The following is a 20,099-nucleotide window of genomic DNA, read 5'->3' as shown; positions in this document are numbered from 1 at the left end:
CTACAAACACTGTTTGAGAAAGATAGACGTGTGTTGACCCTACCTGCTACTGTCGAGGGTCAGGGTGGAAGTAGAGGAATACCCCCCCTTCTGTGTCTGCTCACCATGTATAAACCTGTATCGGCTCTAATCGGCCGTTGTGCAGTTTTAACACGACGGTCCTGCTCATGGCCCAATTTGGCCCACTTCCACTGGGCCAGTGGTGAGTTCTCGCTGCTCCAGCAACATTTACACTCAGCTTATTTAAGTTTGTCGAGCCTTTTGGTTTGTGCAGACAGTAAAGCAGTGCAGGATCAGCAAACCTCTTCAAAAGGAACTTTCTGTAGAATTAACTGTAGACTTTTGGTCAACATTTGCGTGAATTAAGTCACCGGTTTATGTATTATATTGATTTGAAGATCTGCCACAGCCATGCCATTGCATCTTCTGCTGGACATTTCACAACTAAGAGTAAACAGGCAGCATTTTATCATGTGCTGTACAGTGTGAGGTCAAAGGTTAGCTTAATGTGATCCCAGCCTGGGTTTAATCTTGTAGAAAAGTATGAATGCAAATGTAGTTTGTATCCAATGTGTCTTTTTGTTGATAACTAGTAGCAACATGCAGTTGTTAAATCTTAGGTATTTGTGTTAACAGCAAGCTCTTTCATGAATTACATCCAAATGTCACAGAAGTGTCATGCTAAGCTTTGGTCATCCTTTGCCAGATAATACAGAAAAAGGATGGCGGTCATCACTAACTGTCCTTTTTACTTCTCTTTTTACACTTAATTCATTTACAGGGACATTATGTCAGAAATCAGAGTTCAAGGTCCCCCCTGCAGATTTGCCAGAGATGCCCCCGTGCAATTTCAGTCCGGAAAAATACACGGTAAGAGCAAAATCCTGCATTATGCAATCACCTCAGTAATAACAGTACTTAGTTTGGCCAAATAAATAAACATGTGAGATAATTCATTGTCATGTACTTTAAACATTTTCACAGCTGCAGTTAGTTCCTCTGAGCCTAGCGATTTAAAAACCCCAAGAAGATAAACATCCTTCACTGTAACTCTTATCTTGTGTATTTTTCTCTGTCAAGGGTATGTCCAAAGACCGGATGATAGCGATCCGCAGACAGAACTGCAACCCCATGACCATGAAGGTTACTTATTATAAGAAGCCAGTGTTCATTCACCAGGGGTACATGCAGTGGCTGTGGGATGTGGATGGGAGACGATATCTGGATCTGTTTGCTGGTGTGGCTACTGTCAGTGTGGGCCACTGCCACCCGTAAGGTCTTTTGGTTTTTGTTGTGTCACACATAGAAAAATGTTTAACAAACACATGTGTATTATATATGAAATAGAGACACTCTTCATCACTGAAATATTATTTATAGGGGGTTTAAAGCTAAGTGTGGCAGGTAATATTAGCTAATGAATCTGAATATCGGAATATGTCAGCTTCATGCGTCGGTCCTTGTAAGATTTATGCATCACTTTCAGCCTAGCCTAAGCCTTTATACATGCAGTGTCATTAAAGGTACAGTCAGTCTTTTTTTTGAGGTTATTTAATCTAAAAATATAATATTGTACTCAAACATAGGTCATTGTCTAAGTACATTTTCCAACAAACTGATGCATTCTCATGAACTTAGAGTCAATCCATTAAAAACATCGGGCATCGGTTTGCGGAAGCCACCATGTTCCCCCGCCCTCTTGAATACAGTGACCAGGAAGGACATCGCTGTTCCAGCTAATCACATTTTATGCATGTCACTAGAAGCCGACCATATATGTAGTACACCAGTGGCTGAGGAGAAGAGAGCTTGTATGCGTTTGTGTGCCGTGAACGCAAATTTTAATTCTTGTGTGCACCTACAGACTCAAGATATGAAATATCATGCCTATGTTTTATCATCTGAAAAGATGTCCCCTTCACCAAAGAAGCACAAACGTAAAGGAAAGCGACAACACCATCGGCATCTTAATAAAATGTCTCCTTCTTCCTCCTCACCTCAAGCCTCATCTCCTGAACTGAAGTCAGGGCTGTAACACATAAAAATGTGCATAAACATGCTTATTTATTCCAAGTATTGTCACCGTTGCTTATTGTCAGCAGATTACACATGCGACCCTCCCGTCTCCGTACAGCTGATGAGCCTAAATAACAACAAAGCTGGTTATTGGCTAACATTATGCCAGCTAATGTTAGGCCTGAGTGTCCTAAAAAAACAGTATGATTACATTCTCACATCATATGAGAGTTTATTCAGCCTCAGAGTCCAAGAGTGATAGATCCATTTCAAAGACAGTTTCACTAACGCCGGCTAACCACTGCAAAAACAGCAGCGCTTACAGACAGAACTGCTGTCATTGATCAGAAGTGAGCTCCACTGATTCATCGCTTGTATCAGACTCCTTTCACAAAATTTTACAGCCTCTTCCAGAGGAAATAAAGATGGATGCTTCTCACCCTGAGGTGACTCAATGGTTAAAAAAGTGAGAGGTTTTATGAAAATCTTTTGAACGTGATATCGAGAACGATGTGAGGTAGGATGTTCAAATTCACACCATAGATGCATCTACTAAAAATCTCAGAATAGTTTGGGCAGCACGGTGGCACAGTGGTTAGCATTGCTGCCTCACAATACCATCTGAAAGGCCTGGGTCCGAGGCTGGCAACCTGTACAGGGTGTACCCTGCCCCTTGCCCTATGTCAGCTGGGATAGGCTCCAGCCCTGAACAGGATAAGCAGACGGATTTTGATGGATGGAGTTTGAATCTTGGCTATCTTGACCCCAAAGCAAAGGTCAAAGGAAAATTATGGGCATGGAAAATAGGACCTCAGTGTCATCTCTTCGGTGTTTGGAGTGTGACGTGTTTGTGAGACAGACAACATTCAAATCGGCTAAAGCGCCCGCCGGGGGTGGGGTTTGTCGTTAATGGCACCACTTGTTAAGTGCTGATATTATTTAAATATATTAAAATATAGTGTGTACAAAAACATTTTTTTTACACTAACGGTAGTAGAAACATCCCAGACATTATGGGGTACAGCCGAATTTTTATATTTTTGAGCTCTCTTTGCTGACTAAAACATGTTTGTCCTATAGCAGCCACCATAGGATTATGTACTTAAATAATATTAAATAATAATAATAGTCTGCTCTGTACACAGGAAAGTAACAGCAGCCGCAGAGCAGCAGCTGAAGAAACTGTGGCATACAACTAGCATCTATGTCTATCCCACGCTCCATGAGTATTGTGAAAAATTAGCTTCCTACTTCCCAGAACCACTTAAGGTAAGTTGGTGAATTTTTCATTGAATTACCAGTCATCATGGGCTGAGGCTGTCATTAATTAGTCTGCTGCTCTGTTTTCTGTCCAGGTGATATATTTGACAAACAGCGGATCAGAAGCCAATGACCTGGCAATGTTGATGGCCCGCCTCCACACAGGCAGCTTTGATATAATTACTTTCAGGTCCAGGAGTTTCCTTTTTTTTTTTTTTTAAATGAATTACAGACTCATCCTATACACTGATAATAGAAAAATGTAAATTCTATAGTAATGTTTGATTTTGATAACTTAATAACCTGTTACCAGGCAAAAATTCATACTTTAGGCATTGTTTACATTTTTCCCAGCCTGGGCCTTGTACTATAAAGCAAGTTCAGGATATCTCTTTGTTATTTGGCTTCACTTACTCTGACATCAGCAATCAGGCTAAGCCTTCCCATGAAGTTGGTTCCCAACTCAATAAGCTGACCCGGGGTTTCACAGGAAGGGGTGTCATTGCAACATATGACCAATCACAAACATGGGCAGGTCTGCTGACAGTGAAGGAAGATAAACTGATATTATTGGGAAAGATTAAGAGGTTAAATGTGTAATAGAAGCTAAAATCAACACAGCAGCTGTAGACAGAGCAGCAGTGTGAGTGGCTGTAATAGGAAAAGCACTGCACAGTAGTGTAGTATTAAAAGTGGTGCGTGAATGTGTTTTGTGCTCACCTTGGTTGTAAGAAGTCTTTATTTGAGTTAGTGACCTCTGGCATCAACAAGACATTTTCACCCAGAGAACTGCCACTCACTGGATGTTCTCTCTTTTTCACACCATCCTCTTTTAAATCCAAGAGAAAAACTCTAGATCAGCAGTTTCTGAAATACTCAGACCAGCTTGTCTGGCCCCAACAACCATGCTGCTGTGTTAAAAGTCACTTAAAGTCACCTTTCTTCCCCATTCTGATGCTCGGTTTGAACTTAAACAGGTTGTCCTCTTTACATTCATTAAATGCACGGAGTTGCTGCTGTTCGATCAGCAGTGGGAACAAGTATACCTAACAAAATGGTTAGTGAGTGTGGGCGCCCTGTTTTAAGGATCTTTAAGGATTAAAAATTGCAGTTTTTTTAATAGTTTGAAAACAAAAAAGCAGGAATAGAATAGCTTCAAAAACTCCATATTTCTCACTGATGCTCATCAGTGATGTCATACTTGTTGATCTAGTTGGGTGTGCAGCAGAAGTTGCTACGGTACCACACCTCTGTAACACTGAAATTGTTAATGTTTTTACTGTAATCTTGTTTTGTAGTACAGGCCTCAGGTTTTATTTTTTACTATTACTTTTTTCTACCCATTAATTCATGATTTTGTTATCTGTTACGAGAAGTAAATAATGAATAACAAAGTTGAGAATTGTAATATGATTGCCAATAATGTGTATTTTTGTCTTGTAGAGGGTCATATCATGGTGGCAGTCCACAGAGCATCGGCCTTACTTCCAATGCAGCATATAAATACCCTATTGCCAATGGTTTGGGCTGCACAAATGTAGGTATTGAAAGAACACAGCAGAAAAGCTGTATTGTGCTTAAAATGTAACTTTCTCAATCAGTGCATACACAAACATACAAACATGGGTGACAAATTAAAGGGAAAAAAAACCCCACAAGGCTTCTTAGGAAGGTGGTGGGTACATTGGCATTAATTCTTAAAATCTTTAGAACTTTAATAGAACAATAATTAATCCAAAAAGATATTCCCTCATTTATCAAAATCTCCTAGGTGTTCATTTGGGTTGAGATGATGACTCCAAAAGCCATGACACTTGATTCAGAAATTTTTAATTCACTTGTGCACTGTGGATGGTGGGCGTTGTCAAGAGTCCCCAAGATAAACACGATCACTCAGGACAACTTTGCCGTGCACACATTAACAAAGACAACAAACCTGGTTGAAAATTATCTTAAAGCACCACATGTAAGCTTGAAATGGATTGGAGGTAATAAGCTGTCACTGAAAGCACATACATTATTTTAACTACCGGTAATTAAATTTCACAACCATTTGCATTCACTGGATTAAATATAATTCTTAAATGCACTGCCAGTGACTAATGCTGTAACAGCAGTCCAGGTTTCATGATGCTTTATTTGTGCTGTTTAATTATAATAAGCAGACTTGGTTTCTGTCCAATAAACAGACCATGTGTCCTGATGTGTTCAGAGGGCCTTGGGGAGGAAGCCACTGCAGAGACTCCCCCGTTCAGACCATACGAGAGTGTACTTGTTCCCAAGGTACACAAATACATGCACGTGTAGCTCTGAGCCATCCTGTTCTAGTAAACAGAAGAAAACAGGGAGGATTCATGTTTTCTTTTTTGCGCAGATCATTATAGCTTAAAACGTGCATTTAAGAATTGCATGTTTTTATTTTGCTGTTTTTGTCTTGAGCTGAGCTGCGGGTCAAAAAATGTATTCCTTTCAAAATAAAGAGTAAGGTAGATTACTTATAACCATGTTACAGCAAAATAATATCAATATCAGTCAGTCATCTAAACTAACCCAACATCTCTTTCTGTTTATTTCCGCAGGTCACTGCATGGCAAATGAACAATACATTGCACAACTCAAAGAGACATTTGCTACAAGTGTCCCACATAGAATAGCTGCTTTCTTTGGAGAGCCTATTCAGGTACTGCATTCATTTGTATTCATTTCAGAATTAACGTAGTGTAACTCTATGTAATTCTCCTATCTATGCCTGTTTCTCTGATTATTAACTTTTATGCCTTATACACAGTTACACTAACTAGATCCAGCTTAAATTAAAAAAGGCCTTTGTTATTATACCATCCATGTTTATTGTTTTATCTTGTTCAATATGGTCACTGTGTTTGTGTTAATTAAGATGTGACAGTGGGATGTGCATGTGTGTGTTTATACAGGGAGTGGGAGGAGCTGTGCAGTACCCCAAAAACTACCTCAAGGAGGCTTACAAACTTGTAAGAGAGCGAGGAGGGATCTGCATTGCTGACGAGGTTAGGTGCATATGTTTAATAGATTTTCTTTAATCTTTAATAGATTTTTTACATCATTTTTTTTGTTTGTTTTTTTTAATCCGTTAAGCCTGTCACAGCTTAGTATTAAGTGGGGTTTAAGCACATCTGCAGAAAAATAAACTGAGCACTACTACACAAGCTTAATCTGCAGTCTTACTTGACATTAAATAAAGTGCTTTATAGTGTAACATTGTTATAAAAATATTCCTAAATGCATTTTTTTTTTTTTTTAAATTCAAACACACAAAAAAATCCGTCAAAAGGTAACAAGTCAGTGAGGCTCATTTACAAACACTGTTTGCAAATCTGTGCCTAAGCCATACATACTGGAGTTTTACACACAAATCCAGGAGTCGGTATATTTAATCTAATGAATTTTGTTTATAAAACATATAGGAGAACGTTTCACCATGTTTCAATGCAATAACCAAACAAAACAGAAAACCAAAAAACTCCCAAAAGATCATAAACAATATTGATCATACACTGCAATAGACTGGGGACCTGTTCAGGTTGTACCCCACCTCTAGCTCCAGTCCCTGAGAACCCTGAATTGGATAGGATGGATGGATGGGTGGATCATACTTCAGTTTTAAATTCTCAGTATGATAAAACTACTATAGTTTAAAAAAAAAAGTCATTCTTGATAGATGTCATCACTTCCTCATTTCTTGTCAGTATCCCACTAATGGAAGTTTCTCCAGTAATTGCAGCTAGTCTCATCTTATGTTTAGCTAGCCTCTGCTCTCCACCTATTTCCTTTTCTTCTGCTCTATTAATCTTTTTTTTTTCCTGTATTAATTTTAATGTCAAACAATTTTAAAGTCTCACTGGACCCAAAATCCACCACCTTAGTTATCCTAACCCTGGATTTTCTTTCTTCACTCCTGAGGAATCTCATTGAAAATGTGCATTTCTTTTGGGCTGCTCCTCAGACACTGTTTTAGTTTCTTCATTCATAAATTTTTTACTCGCGAGGCGCATCTCTCTCTGTAACAACAACCTCACAACACTGAGAAATGTGGGCACAATAGTATGCAGACTGCAAATAGCAAGAGTGCACCTATCAATCTAGAATGATTCCAGTTCACTAACATATGCATTTACCAGTGTGCACATTTTTTTCTGTATGTTTCCATTACTGTAGCACTCCTGAATGGAGTGCTATATATTAACTATATATAAATTAATAATTTAATCTTCTGTTTTCCATTTGACAGGTCCAGACTGGATTTGGACGAACAGGAAGTCACTTTTGGGGTTTCCAAGGCCATGATGTCATTCCTGATATGGTTACAGTGGCAAAGGGCATTGGTAATGGATTCCCAATGGGAGCTGTTGTTACAACACCAGGTACTGTAATTCTCTGTCTGTGAAAATCTGCTTGTATTTTAATGAAAGATGAACAAATATACTTACTAAATACAGGTATATGTTCATATGCAATGCTCTTCATTATTTTCATTATTGAACTGGGAAAATGCAACTGGCCATGAGGAGACAGCATCTGTGTGTTTCTGGCAGGTAGGGGACAAAGGATTCTAGAACTAAGGACTCAAAAAAACAGGAAAGCTATGCAATTTTCTTTTTTTTATGAATTATTGTGTATTTGGACATTTTCAAGCAACTCCTGATGCTAGGCAGACCAGTTTTTTTTTTTTTTTAACTAAAAATGCAGGTGAATGAAATAATTGACTCTCCAGTTGTGACTCACCACTTCAGCCAGGCTCTCAGCAAGAAATAGAAGAAAGGAGAGGAAGGGGAAAAAATAGTTGTGTGTTGAATACCTGAGACATAAATTGATTATAAGAAAGCTTCTGGTCCTTGTTCCATTAGCACAACGCTGCTGAAGCCCTGAGACACTTGTACAAGGATTAATAATACTCTGTCACAGGGATGGGCTGTCTTGAATCTCTTTGTTTATTGTTATAAAGTAGCTCTCTAACTGATGTGTTACCATGAAAAGTGTCATCAGACCCCCAGTTTCATCCACTTTAGTTTGTTAGTGAAAAACAGTACTAAAATACTAAAAGACTTAACATCGTGTTAATAAAGAGATCAACATGAAAGCATTTTATCAAAATATTTTAAATTTATGTATTTTTATTATATTTTGAGATTTAATTAGAAGGAAGCAGTGGTCGGAGGTATTACATTGTTTATTCATGTGTTGTTGGACTTTCTCTTTTTTTTTTTTAGAAATTGCAGCCTCCTTTGTTAAGGGGGTTCATTTCAACACCTTTGGGGGAAATCCTGTGGCTTGTGCTGTTGCTTCATCGGTGCTTGATGTAAGAATTCTTTATCCTTTTCTGCATGAGTCTTATTCAAGAGAGATCAATTATTACCAGATAACAAATCTGTTCATAATCACAGCAGCACACCGAATTACAATTCATTTCACTTTTTTACTAACCAGACTATCAGAGAGGATGGCACGCAGCAGAACAGTCTTCATGTGGGCACCTATCTGATCACAGAGCTCGCAAAACTCAGAGACAAGTATGAGATTATCGGTGATGTCCGTGGAAAAGGCCTCCAGATCGGCGTGGAAATGGTCCGAGACAAGGTACCGAGTTTGAAACAGATGCGACGCTTCCGATCACATGCTTGTGTAATGTGTGTGTCAGCACTGTGCCTCCCTGGGGCATGGTCCAGCAGTGCCCCCGTTAACCATTAGCTTCAGCACCTGCGGTGGTATTTTTCCTTTTAATATTTGAAACAATTCAGCAAATGAAAGAATTAGTATAGAATTGGCAACAAAAGAAACAGCGTTTCTTCTGTTAATTTGTTAGAACACTTAACTGTGATGCACAGACAGAACAAAGCAGAGCTGTGTTTGCAGATCTGTACTCACAGTGGGCAGGAAGAGAGGGTAAGCAGAGAGTTTGCTTCCCATTTTACAGCCTATACAAGCAAGAAAGCACCAAATCAAGATTAATGTTGTTCACACACATCAAAGAACATGAGTCCATATCAGCAGCTGAGGGCCTGGTTCTCTAAGCCTTCTTTTAAAACTTCCTTATAAGATTTAAATCAGTTTTTATGTGTGAAATTGCTAACAAAAGTAAATTTAGGAGCAGCTCTGCAATTATTTAATGGTTCATGCTTTACAGGGTTAATGCAGTTCTCAAAACAGTAACGCATTTTCCCCACCCAGGTTAGCCTTTCTAATTTTTTATATACGCACTGCTGTAGTTTCTATGCGTACTTCATTACTCAAGATATTTGTTACTGTGTTGATGCACTTCTCACTTGAATCTCACAAATAATACAGAAATACAGATCTCTCGCTTACCTAAATGCCGTCCAGCATTGCATTAGTGTTTTCAATCAAGTCACTTTGCAAATATGGATGAAAGAGCAAGGCCAGTCACACACTCAGTGGCAGCAGTAAACTGGCCTTCAATTGAAAGCAAATATAAACACATCTGGCATCAACAATCATTCTATTTTCACTCACTTTTCTTCCTGATGCTCGGTTTGAACTTCAGCAGGCTGTCTTGACCTAAATGCTTTGAATCCTTCACATTTAATTTTTGTGTCTGAATACTTTTGACTTTAGACACACATTATTGCAGTACTCTTTCCAGAGTCAGTAGGGTTTTGATAAAAGTAAAAAATAAATTGATGTCTAAGTCTTAAAATGGTTTTTTATTCAGGCTTCATTGACAGGCTTTTTTAATTCACTGGTCACAGAGTTGAAGTGATTGACTATGAAAAAGGCTTTAACTGTTAAGGCATTTTTTACTGTTTTGAGAACTGCATTAAGAGCGGTAAGAATGACGTTCCTGATGTGAGAATCACACCAAAGCAATTGAGAAAAATTGTAATTGCTCCTAAGTGTTCCTTTCATTTTCTTTAGCACTGTACATACATATTGTACTGAAAATGCTATTTTGGGACAAAGAAACTGTGCACTTCACCACACACTTGAAGCTTTGACAGATCTGTGAACTCTTTCCAGTTTGCACGTACTTTCTGGAAATGGGAATAGATTTTTGAGAAAACCTGTAATGAAAAATATAGTGGATGAACTTTTAATTCTGAACTGGAAGTGTGAAAACATTTGATATTTTTTGCGTCTGTCTTTATTTATTTTTTTATGTGCATACCAATCCATCTAGTTAAATCTTTCTCTTCTCTGCAATATGCCTGCGGGTTGTGAACCATATTTCATCATTCAGACTGTCTGTTTTCTGAACCTTCAGATTTCAAGGTTAAACAAATTAATTTAAATCCATTCACTAATTTGAAATCTGAAGACTTCAGGTCTGTATACTTTTTTAGAGAGTTTGTCAAGGATGTTTCTGTCCTTATTTTGGTACAGTTTAAATATATCTTAAAATTCATGTCTTATACATGCTATCTACATACTATACTATATGCTTTATTTGAAATGTTTACTGAAGTATTACTGCCTTGTCTTTGATCTTTTTTTTTATCCTGGTAATTGAGTTGGTTAAATTACAGTGGTTACTGAAACATCCACCCACATCCGTCTCCTCTAATATGTGTAGGCCAGCAGAGAGCCGCTTCCCCCTGAGGCAATGCATGAGATTTTTGAGGATGTCAAAGACATGGGTGTCCTGATTGGGAAAGGAGGAATATACGAACAGGTAATTTCACTCACCCTCTAACCTCAGACTAAGACCATAATATGGTATTAATCCATCCAGTATCCTCATCACAAACCAAGTCATTTTCTTCAGTTCACACACGCATGTCTTTTTGCCTACATTTTATTCTTTAACTTTGCATCTAAAAGATTCATCTGAGTAGCAGCTCACACTAATAATACATTTAATTACGGAAGATGCTTTTTTGGGATTCTTCAGTTCTTCATGTGTAACTAAGCCTCCAGCTCAGCACATCACACAACACTAGAAAAAGGACCATTCTGATGTGAAGTCTGCTATTTGGTGCTTTTATTTCTATTTATGGCTTTAGAAAACCGCATGCTGGAGGTATTTTATGCTTTAAAATAACAGTGATTAGTTTAATAGAACGGTAAAAAAAAATGGCATGGTTTAATACTCCAAAAGAGCCATGCACCCATTTACGTACATTACTACATATAAACCTTTTTTACCTTTTACTGCTTTAAAGTTTTGGGACAATTTCTAATGATGATGTTTTCAGAGAAAAGCACATTTGTTTTCTTCAAATTGCAAATACATTACACTGATCAGAGAAGCTGTAAAAGGAAAATGAATGATGAATTTTAGGAGAATATCAGCATAGGGGTATAGAAGCCCATTTTCACGGGCCGTCACTCCTTTGTTCCAGAGGCACGTTGCATTACCTAATGCAAGTTTATTATAGGTCTAAAGGGCCTCTGTGAGATCAATGATAGTCTCAAAATGGGCAAAAGAACAACAGTGCAACAGTGTCTACATTCCACAACTCTAACATTAAAATGCTCTAACATTGTTATGAGTCATAAAGAAAGATACCCAGCTTAGTCATGCATTTTTTTTGTTAACAGTCTAAATGACTGATGCTACATAATCTCTGTTGTTCTGTTTTTATCACTATTTAAGACCTTCCGCATCAAACCGCCCATGTGCATCACAATGGAAGATGCTAATTTCTTCTTGGCAGTTTTTAACAAGTCCCTCCACAACTACATGGAAAAAAGATGAAAGCCAGGAAAAGGTCAGACCGATTGTTCACCCTGGTCAGCCAATGATGACCTTTTTTCAATATAAAGTATAAAAATCCCAGTGTGAATCATAATAACCTCACTATCTCTGTTTTTACCCTTGTGTAGAGTTTAAGAAGAGGAAATGTTATAATTATGTTGTAATGGCACCTCACTAATGAAATGTGAAATCTTGCAAAGTGTTCACAGCTGACTTTGAGGTCATTTAGCTCTGTTGGATCTACTAACGCTAGAAACCAATTCTGGCTAATTCTTCTGACAGTGGATTTATTGGCTTGTTATCTCTGTAAATAACTGGATAAATATCTCATTTTCACAAACTAATAAAATGTGATACTCACTAACATAGTATCCAGCTGTCTTCATTGCAAGTATACAAGTGCAAAAACTGTTAATGTTCAGTGACAGAATCAAACTAATTACTGGGAGGAGCATTATGATTCCATATAATACTGCTGCACTCTGCAAACTCACTGCTGCACTTTGAAAATGTTACTGTAATGTACTCAGATTTATATAACACTTTTCCAGTCTTACTGACCACTCAAAGTGCTTTAGAGTACAAGCCACATTTAACCATACATTCATACAGTGCTTTCAAGCAATTTATACTTTTCATACTTCATACACTTAAAGCACTTTATCTACCTCACTTTCTGAGCCAATTTAGAATCACCAATTAACCTAACATGCATGTCTTTGGACTGTGGGAGGAAGCTAGAGTACACAGAGGAAACCCACGCACAAACTATACAGAAGAAAAAGGATTATTACAAAGTAACGCAAATGTCACTGTGATGATGGAGCAATGGCAAGAAAGACAATAGGCCAGGCTCGCAATCTCCATTCTAATTCATCTCAAAGGTGTTCTATCGGGTTGAGGTCAGGACTCTGTGCAGACCAGTCGAGTTCTTCCACACCAAAGTCACTCATCCATGTCTTTATAGACCGACCTTTGTTGGAACAGGAACCCACAAAGTTAGGAGCATGAAATTGTCCAAAATGTCTTGATATGAGGCATTAAGAGTTCCTTTCACTGGAACTAAGGGGCTGAGCAGAACTCCTGAAAAACAACCCCACACCATAATCCCCTTCCAAAAAGCTTCACAGTTGGCACAGTGTAGTCAGACAAGTACCATTCTTCTGGCAACTGCAAAATCCAGACTCGTTCATCAGATTTCCAGACTGAGAAGCGTGATCCATCATCTGTGGCCATGGAAGTGACTGGAAGACCTGAATTCAATGATTTGGATGGGTGAGTGAATACTTTTGGTACTATAGTGTATGTCCTGCAGAGGACAAATAGGAATAAGCAAGTACTGTAGTATGGTTTTCTTTCAGTCCCAGCTTTGAATAGACAAATTACAGGGTGTTAATATTGTAATAAGTCTAATTGAGTCTTCTGAGAGTTTAACTCCACATACTGTGCTGAACCTTTACACCAGGCTTCACCTAATTTATGCATGAATGCTATGTGTGAGAACCTTTTAGCTGAGAGTTGTGGTCCATGTACAGAAAAGCTGTGAAGCTCGGTTTATTAGTGGAAAGACAAGAAACACTGAATACAACTAAACTGGGCCGGACAGGTGCCAGAACTAAATACAAAGCTAAGTGGCAGGGTGACACACAGCAGGGAAACATAGACAACAACACGACAAAGAACTGACACAGACTGACGACTTAAATACAAACACAGGATAACGAGAGGATCGGGAACAGGTGGAGACACAGCTGGGAATAATTAAACAGGATGAGACCAGGAAGTAAACTAAATACAAGACAGATGAGACTGAGACTGATAAAATAAGCAGGAAACAAGCAGACATAGGACAAAATGCAGACTAGCTACAACACTTGGACTAAAACTCAATACAAAAACACACATTAGAACACAGAGACAGGAACAAAAGGGAACCAGGAAGTCAGTATGTAAATAACAATAACTAATAACAGGAAAAGAAACTATAATGAACAAAGAATCAAAACCAAATGCAAACTGGGAAACATAACAGAAGAAGCTCAATGAAAACCGAACCTAAAATAACCAAACACAAAATGCTGGGCACATGGCCCAGGACCATGAAAAGGAGAAAGGTGACCTAGGATTGGATTTTAAAAAAAAACCCGCCTTACAATATGTCAGAGTCCCAGTTACCATCTTCTATGCCTGTGAACAGGTAAGAACCAGCACCTGCCTACTATCTCTGAGTAGTAGGCAGGTGTGACGCTGCAAAGAAACAATGGTACTTTGGTAGCATCACTACTGGCTGCTGTCTGCCCACCCATCCATCTTAGAAAATGTCCAAAGCTGCAGGTGGCTGTCAGACGGTGACGTGAGAAGAGCTGTTGTGTGTCCTCTGTATTCACTCAGTACGTATTAAGTGTTCTCAAGCTTAACTGGCCCCTGTGCAGCTTTAACAGGACGGGCCTGCTGTTTAACTTGTTCGGCCAAATTTCACCTGGGAAGTGGGGAGAGTTACCATGGAGACAAGCATGGTGATGCTTACAGAACATTCATAAAAGGCATTTTAGATAAGCCTTTATGTAACCAGGAACTCACTTGACTTTTTCTAGTTAAACCCATTAGCTTGTTAGTTCATCATTCATCAAAGGTACTTCCAGGGCAGCATGATCTGTGTAGAACTACTAAAAAAGTAGTTTTAGTTAGTGTTAATGTAAGCTACAGGAGAAACAAAATATACATATTTATTACTGTAGAAACAGTAGACAGATGATAGGTGGAAAGAAAATTCCCAATATATAGTACAAATCTGCAAAAAAATTTCTGCTCATACTGTTTCATTCAAAGTGTTAAAGTGTTTTAGACTTAGACATAGTCTCTGCTTTTCTTTTCTTAAATAAGATGATTTCTACAGTGAAATCTGTCAAATGGCTCATGGGAATTTCTACAATTGTGCCACATTTCACTTAGATTCAAGCATGGTGTGATTAGTATTTGGTGGTCAAAGGTGTGTGATCTCCCAAAGCGCAATTTTGGCTGAACTTTATGTATGACAGAATCTCATTAGAAGCTACTTTCAGCTGCTCCCTCATTCATAAAGGGTTGGTCCACAAATATGCTTTGGCAGATTTTTACACCAAATGCCCAGATGATTTCCCCGGGATCAAACCAGTGATCTTTTACTAGTCCAGTTTTTTTTTTTTATTTTGTCTTTAAAAAATGTGATGAATATGCTTCTTCTGTTACACGATGTGAAGTTGATCCAGTTAAAGCAGCTAACTGGGTTTTAATGGTGTTAAATATTTACCAGAATATTCAGAATGTCAGGAAAACAACACAAGTCACATTTCACATTTTAGACCTGTATTATTGTGCAAATCATAAAGACACTGTGTTCAGATTTCTGAATTGCTTTTTCAGAAATAACATGACAATTTGCTGGAAAATGGTGTTCTGAAATGACTGCCAGCCTGCAATACAGTGTTAAGAACAGAAGCATTATAAAACACTCAAAACAGTGTTGCTCAAATGTCACAGAAATGTCATGGTAAAAGTTTGATTGGATCACAGAGTTCTTCAGAATATTGAAAACTTATGTTCTTCGCTTTTCTTTATGTGTTTCAGTGGTAACAATTCACAGGAGCGAAATGTCAGAAAACAGACAATCAAATACCGTCCAGCAAACGTCCCAGAGATGCCTCCATGCAATATCAAACCAGATTAATATTAGGTAAGAAGTGATAAGTCATTCAGGCAGAGCTACAGCACTCTGTAATGGCTCAGACATAAAACAAGTTCATAAAATACAAAAAGAAACATAAAGATCCCTAAAGAACAAAGTTTGAGCCAATCTCAAATTTTCTGATAATTCAGATATGTGCAGGTATTATTTCATGGGGGTTTTTTTGCAGTAAATCGATCTATCCCAGATGAGCTCCAAGATGTCTGGATGTTCACAGTGGAGCAGCAGGTTAGAAATGTATTTTGGAACTAACACATCTAGTGTTTCATAAGCCACACAATAAACAGTTGGTGTAAAGATGTGAGGATTGGACTGATGTGGTCTTTTCTCTTCTTAGGGAGGATTCTAGCCATAGCTTTCTGAATCAGCAGCAGCTGGCTGAACAAGTATTCAGAGAAACCTGTAAAGCTCTTTGCAAGTTCATTTAAAATCCTGCTAAAAAAAAAAAGTCCTAAGTCCTTTTTTGTCACATCCAGCCGATGTGTTCAAGGAACCCATTTGGTGCTTGCATGAAATCAGAGTTAAAAAAAATAAATAAAAAGCTATTTTCAGCTGCTCCCTTGCCACAAGGGGTCACCTCACATGTTTAGTATTGGCACAGTTTTATGCCAGATGCCCTTCTTGATGCAACTCCAAAGGGGAGAAAATGTCATGTCTTCAGATGGTAGCGTCAGAATTTGGCGGAAACAACATGAACGCATGGATCCATCCATTCTGCCTTGTATTACAGTTTTTCTCGCTTTGGTGTAATTCCCATTTCAGGAATGTCATTCTCACCACTCTTAATGCAGTTCTCAAAACACTTAAAGCATTTCTCGTAACTCACCTGTGCAAAACACACTAAAACAACTCAAACTTTTTCCACATATGTCAAAACATGCAATGTTAGTCAATCACTTCAACTCTGTGACCAGCGAATAAAAAGTTTTCACCAGTGTATTAAAAAATACTCAACATACTCGACTCTGCTGTCCAACCCACAAATGTGGTTTCCTTAAAAATAGTGCACATTTTGAAAGGAAATAAACTTTTATATAAACCTACTTTTAGATGAATTTGATTGAATGCACTAATGCAAAGCTGGACAGTATTCATTAAAGTGTGCAATCTAGGGTTGTGACTGACAAAAGTACAAACTGTTTTGATGAAATGAGACATTTAGATGAGAAGTGCATCAACATAATCACCAATATCTTTAGTTGTGAAGTATGCAGAGAAACTACAGCACTGTGTATGCAAAAACAATTAGAAAGGCTAATTTGGGTGGGGGAAATGTGTTATTGATTTGAGACCTGCATTAGAGTAGTGAGAATGAAACTTGTGCTGTGAGAATTACACCAAAGCGACAGAGAAAAACTGTAATTTGAAATGTTTGTAATTCATAATGATCCTGGGCCAGATCCCGCCCCCTTTGAACTCAACCTGAACTCATTTTAACTACATACATATAAAGTTTTGTGACTGCTTTTGTGTTAACAAACTCTGTCATCCAATAACAACTGCCAAAGTATGTAAAACCAGCTTTATAGGTGAATAAATTGGGAAGTCCTTCATTTATCCTCTATCTGAGCACTTTAAATGTACCACTGTGCTAACACTAATAAAAAAAGTTATGATCCTCCCATTCTGTAACTTCTCTTCTGTTTTTTTGTCTAATCACAGTATGCCCAAAGAGTGGATGATGGAGATTCACAAGCAGAACTGCAACCACATGACTCACTATAAGAAACCAGTGTTCATCCACCAGGGGCACATGCAGTGGCTGCAGGATGTGGATGGGAAGTGATATTTAGACTTATTTGCTGGTGTGGCTACTGCCAGCGTAGGCCACTGCCACCCATGAGGCCTTTCTTCTTCACCATATATGTTTTCTTTTGATTTAAAAATTTCCATGCAAAAATAACTCCTAATTTTTTGTTTATACCCTGACTTATGCACAGGAAAATTACAGCTGAAAGCAGCTGAAAAAAATGTGGCATTCTACTAACAGCTAAATCCATCCTGAACTGCATGAGTATTGTGACAAACTCATCTCCTACTTACCAGAGTATTTGGTCAGCTATAGTTGAGGAACTCAGTTCATATGTGGGCTGTTTTTAAAAGCGTGTTCTGGTCCATTTTCTTGTCCAGGTGATTAATCTGACCAACAGTCACCCAGAAGCTCACCATTTAGCTCCAGAGCATAAACATAAACATTTATCGATATAAGCAAAATAATTTTTATTATGCTACTGTTCAGCGATAAGAGGATGGGCCCCATTTGTTAAATCTTAGAAATTTGGATTATGTATTGCTCCTGAGACAAGACAATATTTTGTCCTTTGTCCTTTGTGATCATGTTCCATCGTAGTACCCTCCTGCAAGGTTGGCAGTAATATAGTCTAGCTGTGTGCAACACAAAGACGTAGATGTATATTCAAATGTACTTGATTTTATATATATATATATATATATATATATATATATATATATATATATATATATATATATATATATATATATATATATATATATATATATTTCTCATTAGTGTAAATTATTATATTTATATTTATAATAACTGCGGCTGCTGTTACACCCAAATTTCCCCTCTGTGGGACAATAAAGGATGTTTCTTCTTCTTCTTCTTCTTTTGTCAAAGGAAACATTGGGTGATTGAATCATTTTGAACAGTATGTCCATTTATTAATTATTTTTTTAAAAAGTCTTCTTTTAATTTTATTTCAACACAAAATACAAACACAAAATTCAGGTTTCTGCACCTGTTGCACCCATGCAGGATTCACAGTATATATTTTAATGTGATTTTCTTGTAAAACTTGCTTATTCATGTGTATCATTTTCAGCTTAATAAACCCACAAGCTGGCGTGTGCCAGACTCTGTTCAGGACAAATTGTGCCTTACAGGCAGTGTATTTCTCAGTATATTTCCAGAATTCTTAAAAACCAGCGTGGATGAGTCATGTAGTATTAGGGTTTATTGTTTGGGGGAAGGGGGGGCATTACTTGAGCAGGAATTGCAAATAATCTTATGACAGCATTCCAGGTTTTATGATTTCTTTGTTCTGTGTTAACCATTAACTGTCAGACTGACCCAGCTGACTTGGTTTCTGCCCAATAAACAGATCATGTGCCCTGATGTGTTTAGAGGTCCTTGGGGAGGAAGCCACTGCAGGGACTCCCCTGTGCAGACCATCAGACAGTGTAGCCGTGCTCAAGGTATACACGCACGTACTCCTGGCTTAGCATGCATCAGTTATCTTTATTGTTGCTCTCATAAACTGGAACATTCATCTCCATGGTCTGGGAGATTAAGTATTGCTATCTCTATCTCTCTATCTCCCTGCACTAATAACAGCTTGCATGTGTGTGAATTGTAGGTTCATAGATGTAAAAAAAAAAATATGAATGTAAAGGATATATATATATATATATAGTTGTAGTAATTTACATACACTCAGCATGAATGTCATAGTAATTTTAGGCTTTTAATGATTTCTTTGTACTGTTCTTTTTCCAGGGTGGAATCATTGTACAGCAAACATCTTTAATTACTTTAAAAACAAGCATTGGGTGCACAAGTTTAAATTTATTTTGGATTTTCTAATCCATACTGGGTCAAAAGTATACACCTCCACCTATTTATACACCTATTTGATTAAATGTCTCTTAGCAGGTTGAACTTGAACCAGACGCTTTTGGTAGACACCAACAGGTTTCTGGTATAATTCTGGCTGGATATTTGACCACTCTACTTGGCAGAATCTTAATTTTAGCCTGCTTCATTCATGTGTGTTTGGAATCACTGTCCTGCTGGAACATCCAGTTGTGTTAAAGTTTCAACCATCTATCTGTTGGTTTGAGGTGAAGTTGAAGAATTTGGAGGTAGTCCTCTTTCTTCATTATTCCATCCACATTGTGCAATGTACCAGCATCACTGCCAACAGAACAGCCATAGAGCATGATGCTACCACCACCATGTTTGACAGCTGGTACAGTGTACTGAGGTTTGAAAGCCTCACCTTTACTCCTCCAAACATGCTTATCATTGTGGCCAAATAGCTCAGTCTCTGTTATGTCTGACCATAAAACCTTTCTCCAGAAGGCATTTGGCTCATCCATGTGGACAGTGGCAAATTTCAGTTGAGCTTGAAGGTTGGTTGACACCTTCTCAGTTCGTGGTGATGGCAAAAACTCACTTCACTGTGGATGGTGACGTTGGTGTTCCAGCAATTTCCAGTTCATGGCAGGCTTGAGCTTTGATGGTTCCTGGGTTGTTCCTGAACATCCTAACCCTTTTCCTCTCATCTGAGGGTGACAATTTGGCTTTTCTTCCAGCTCTTGGTGAAGTGGCGACACATCCAAATAACTTGTACTTACATACTATTGTTTGAACTGATGATTGGAATC

At 38.1% G+C, this 20,099-nt stretch overlaps 1 protein-coding gene across 2 annotated transcripts; it reads left to right on the top strand.

The window, feature by feature from the left end:
• The first annotated feature begins 9 nt into the window (after positions 1-9).
• On the top strand, positions 10-12,320 carry agxt2 (alanine--glyoxylate aminotransferase 2). Of its 2 annotated transcripts, XM_030742837.1 has the most exons (15): positions 10-202; positions 782-870; positions 1,081-1,271; positions 3,162-3,285; positions 3,372-3,466; positions 4,720-4,813; positions 5,466-5,559; positions 5,856-5,956; positions 6,210-6,302; positions 7,544-7,676; positions 8,523-8,611; positions 8,740-8,889; positions 10,841-10,939; positions 11,864-11,978; positions 12,094-12,320. In XM_030742837.1, exons 1-14 carry the CDS (start codon positions 106-108, stop codon positions 11,963-11,965), a joined length of 1,551 nt encoding a protein of 516 aa, XP_030598697.1. In that variant the 5' UTR covers positions 10-105; the 3' UTR covers positions 11,966-11,978; positions 12,094-12,320. The 2 variants fall into 2 exon arrangements, with proteins under 2 accessions (XP_030598697.1, XP_030598696.1); XM_030742836.1 differs by having other exon boundaries at positions 11,864-12,320.
• Positions 12,321-20,099: the final 7,779 nt, after the last annotated feature.

The sequence above is a fragment of the Archocentrus centrarchus genome, chromosome 12 (assembly GCF_007364275.1).
Source record: "Archocentrus centrarchus isolate MPI-CPG fArcCen1 chromosome 12, fArcCen1, whole genome shotgun sequence".
NCBI classification, from domain to species: Eukaryota; Metazoa; Chordata; class Actinopteri; order Cichliformes; family Cichlidae; genus Archocentrus; species Archocentrus centrarchus.
This window is presented reverse-complemented; position numbering and strand designations above follow the sequence as displayed.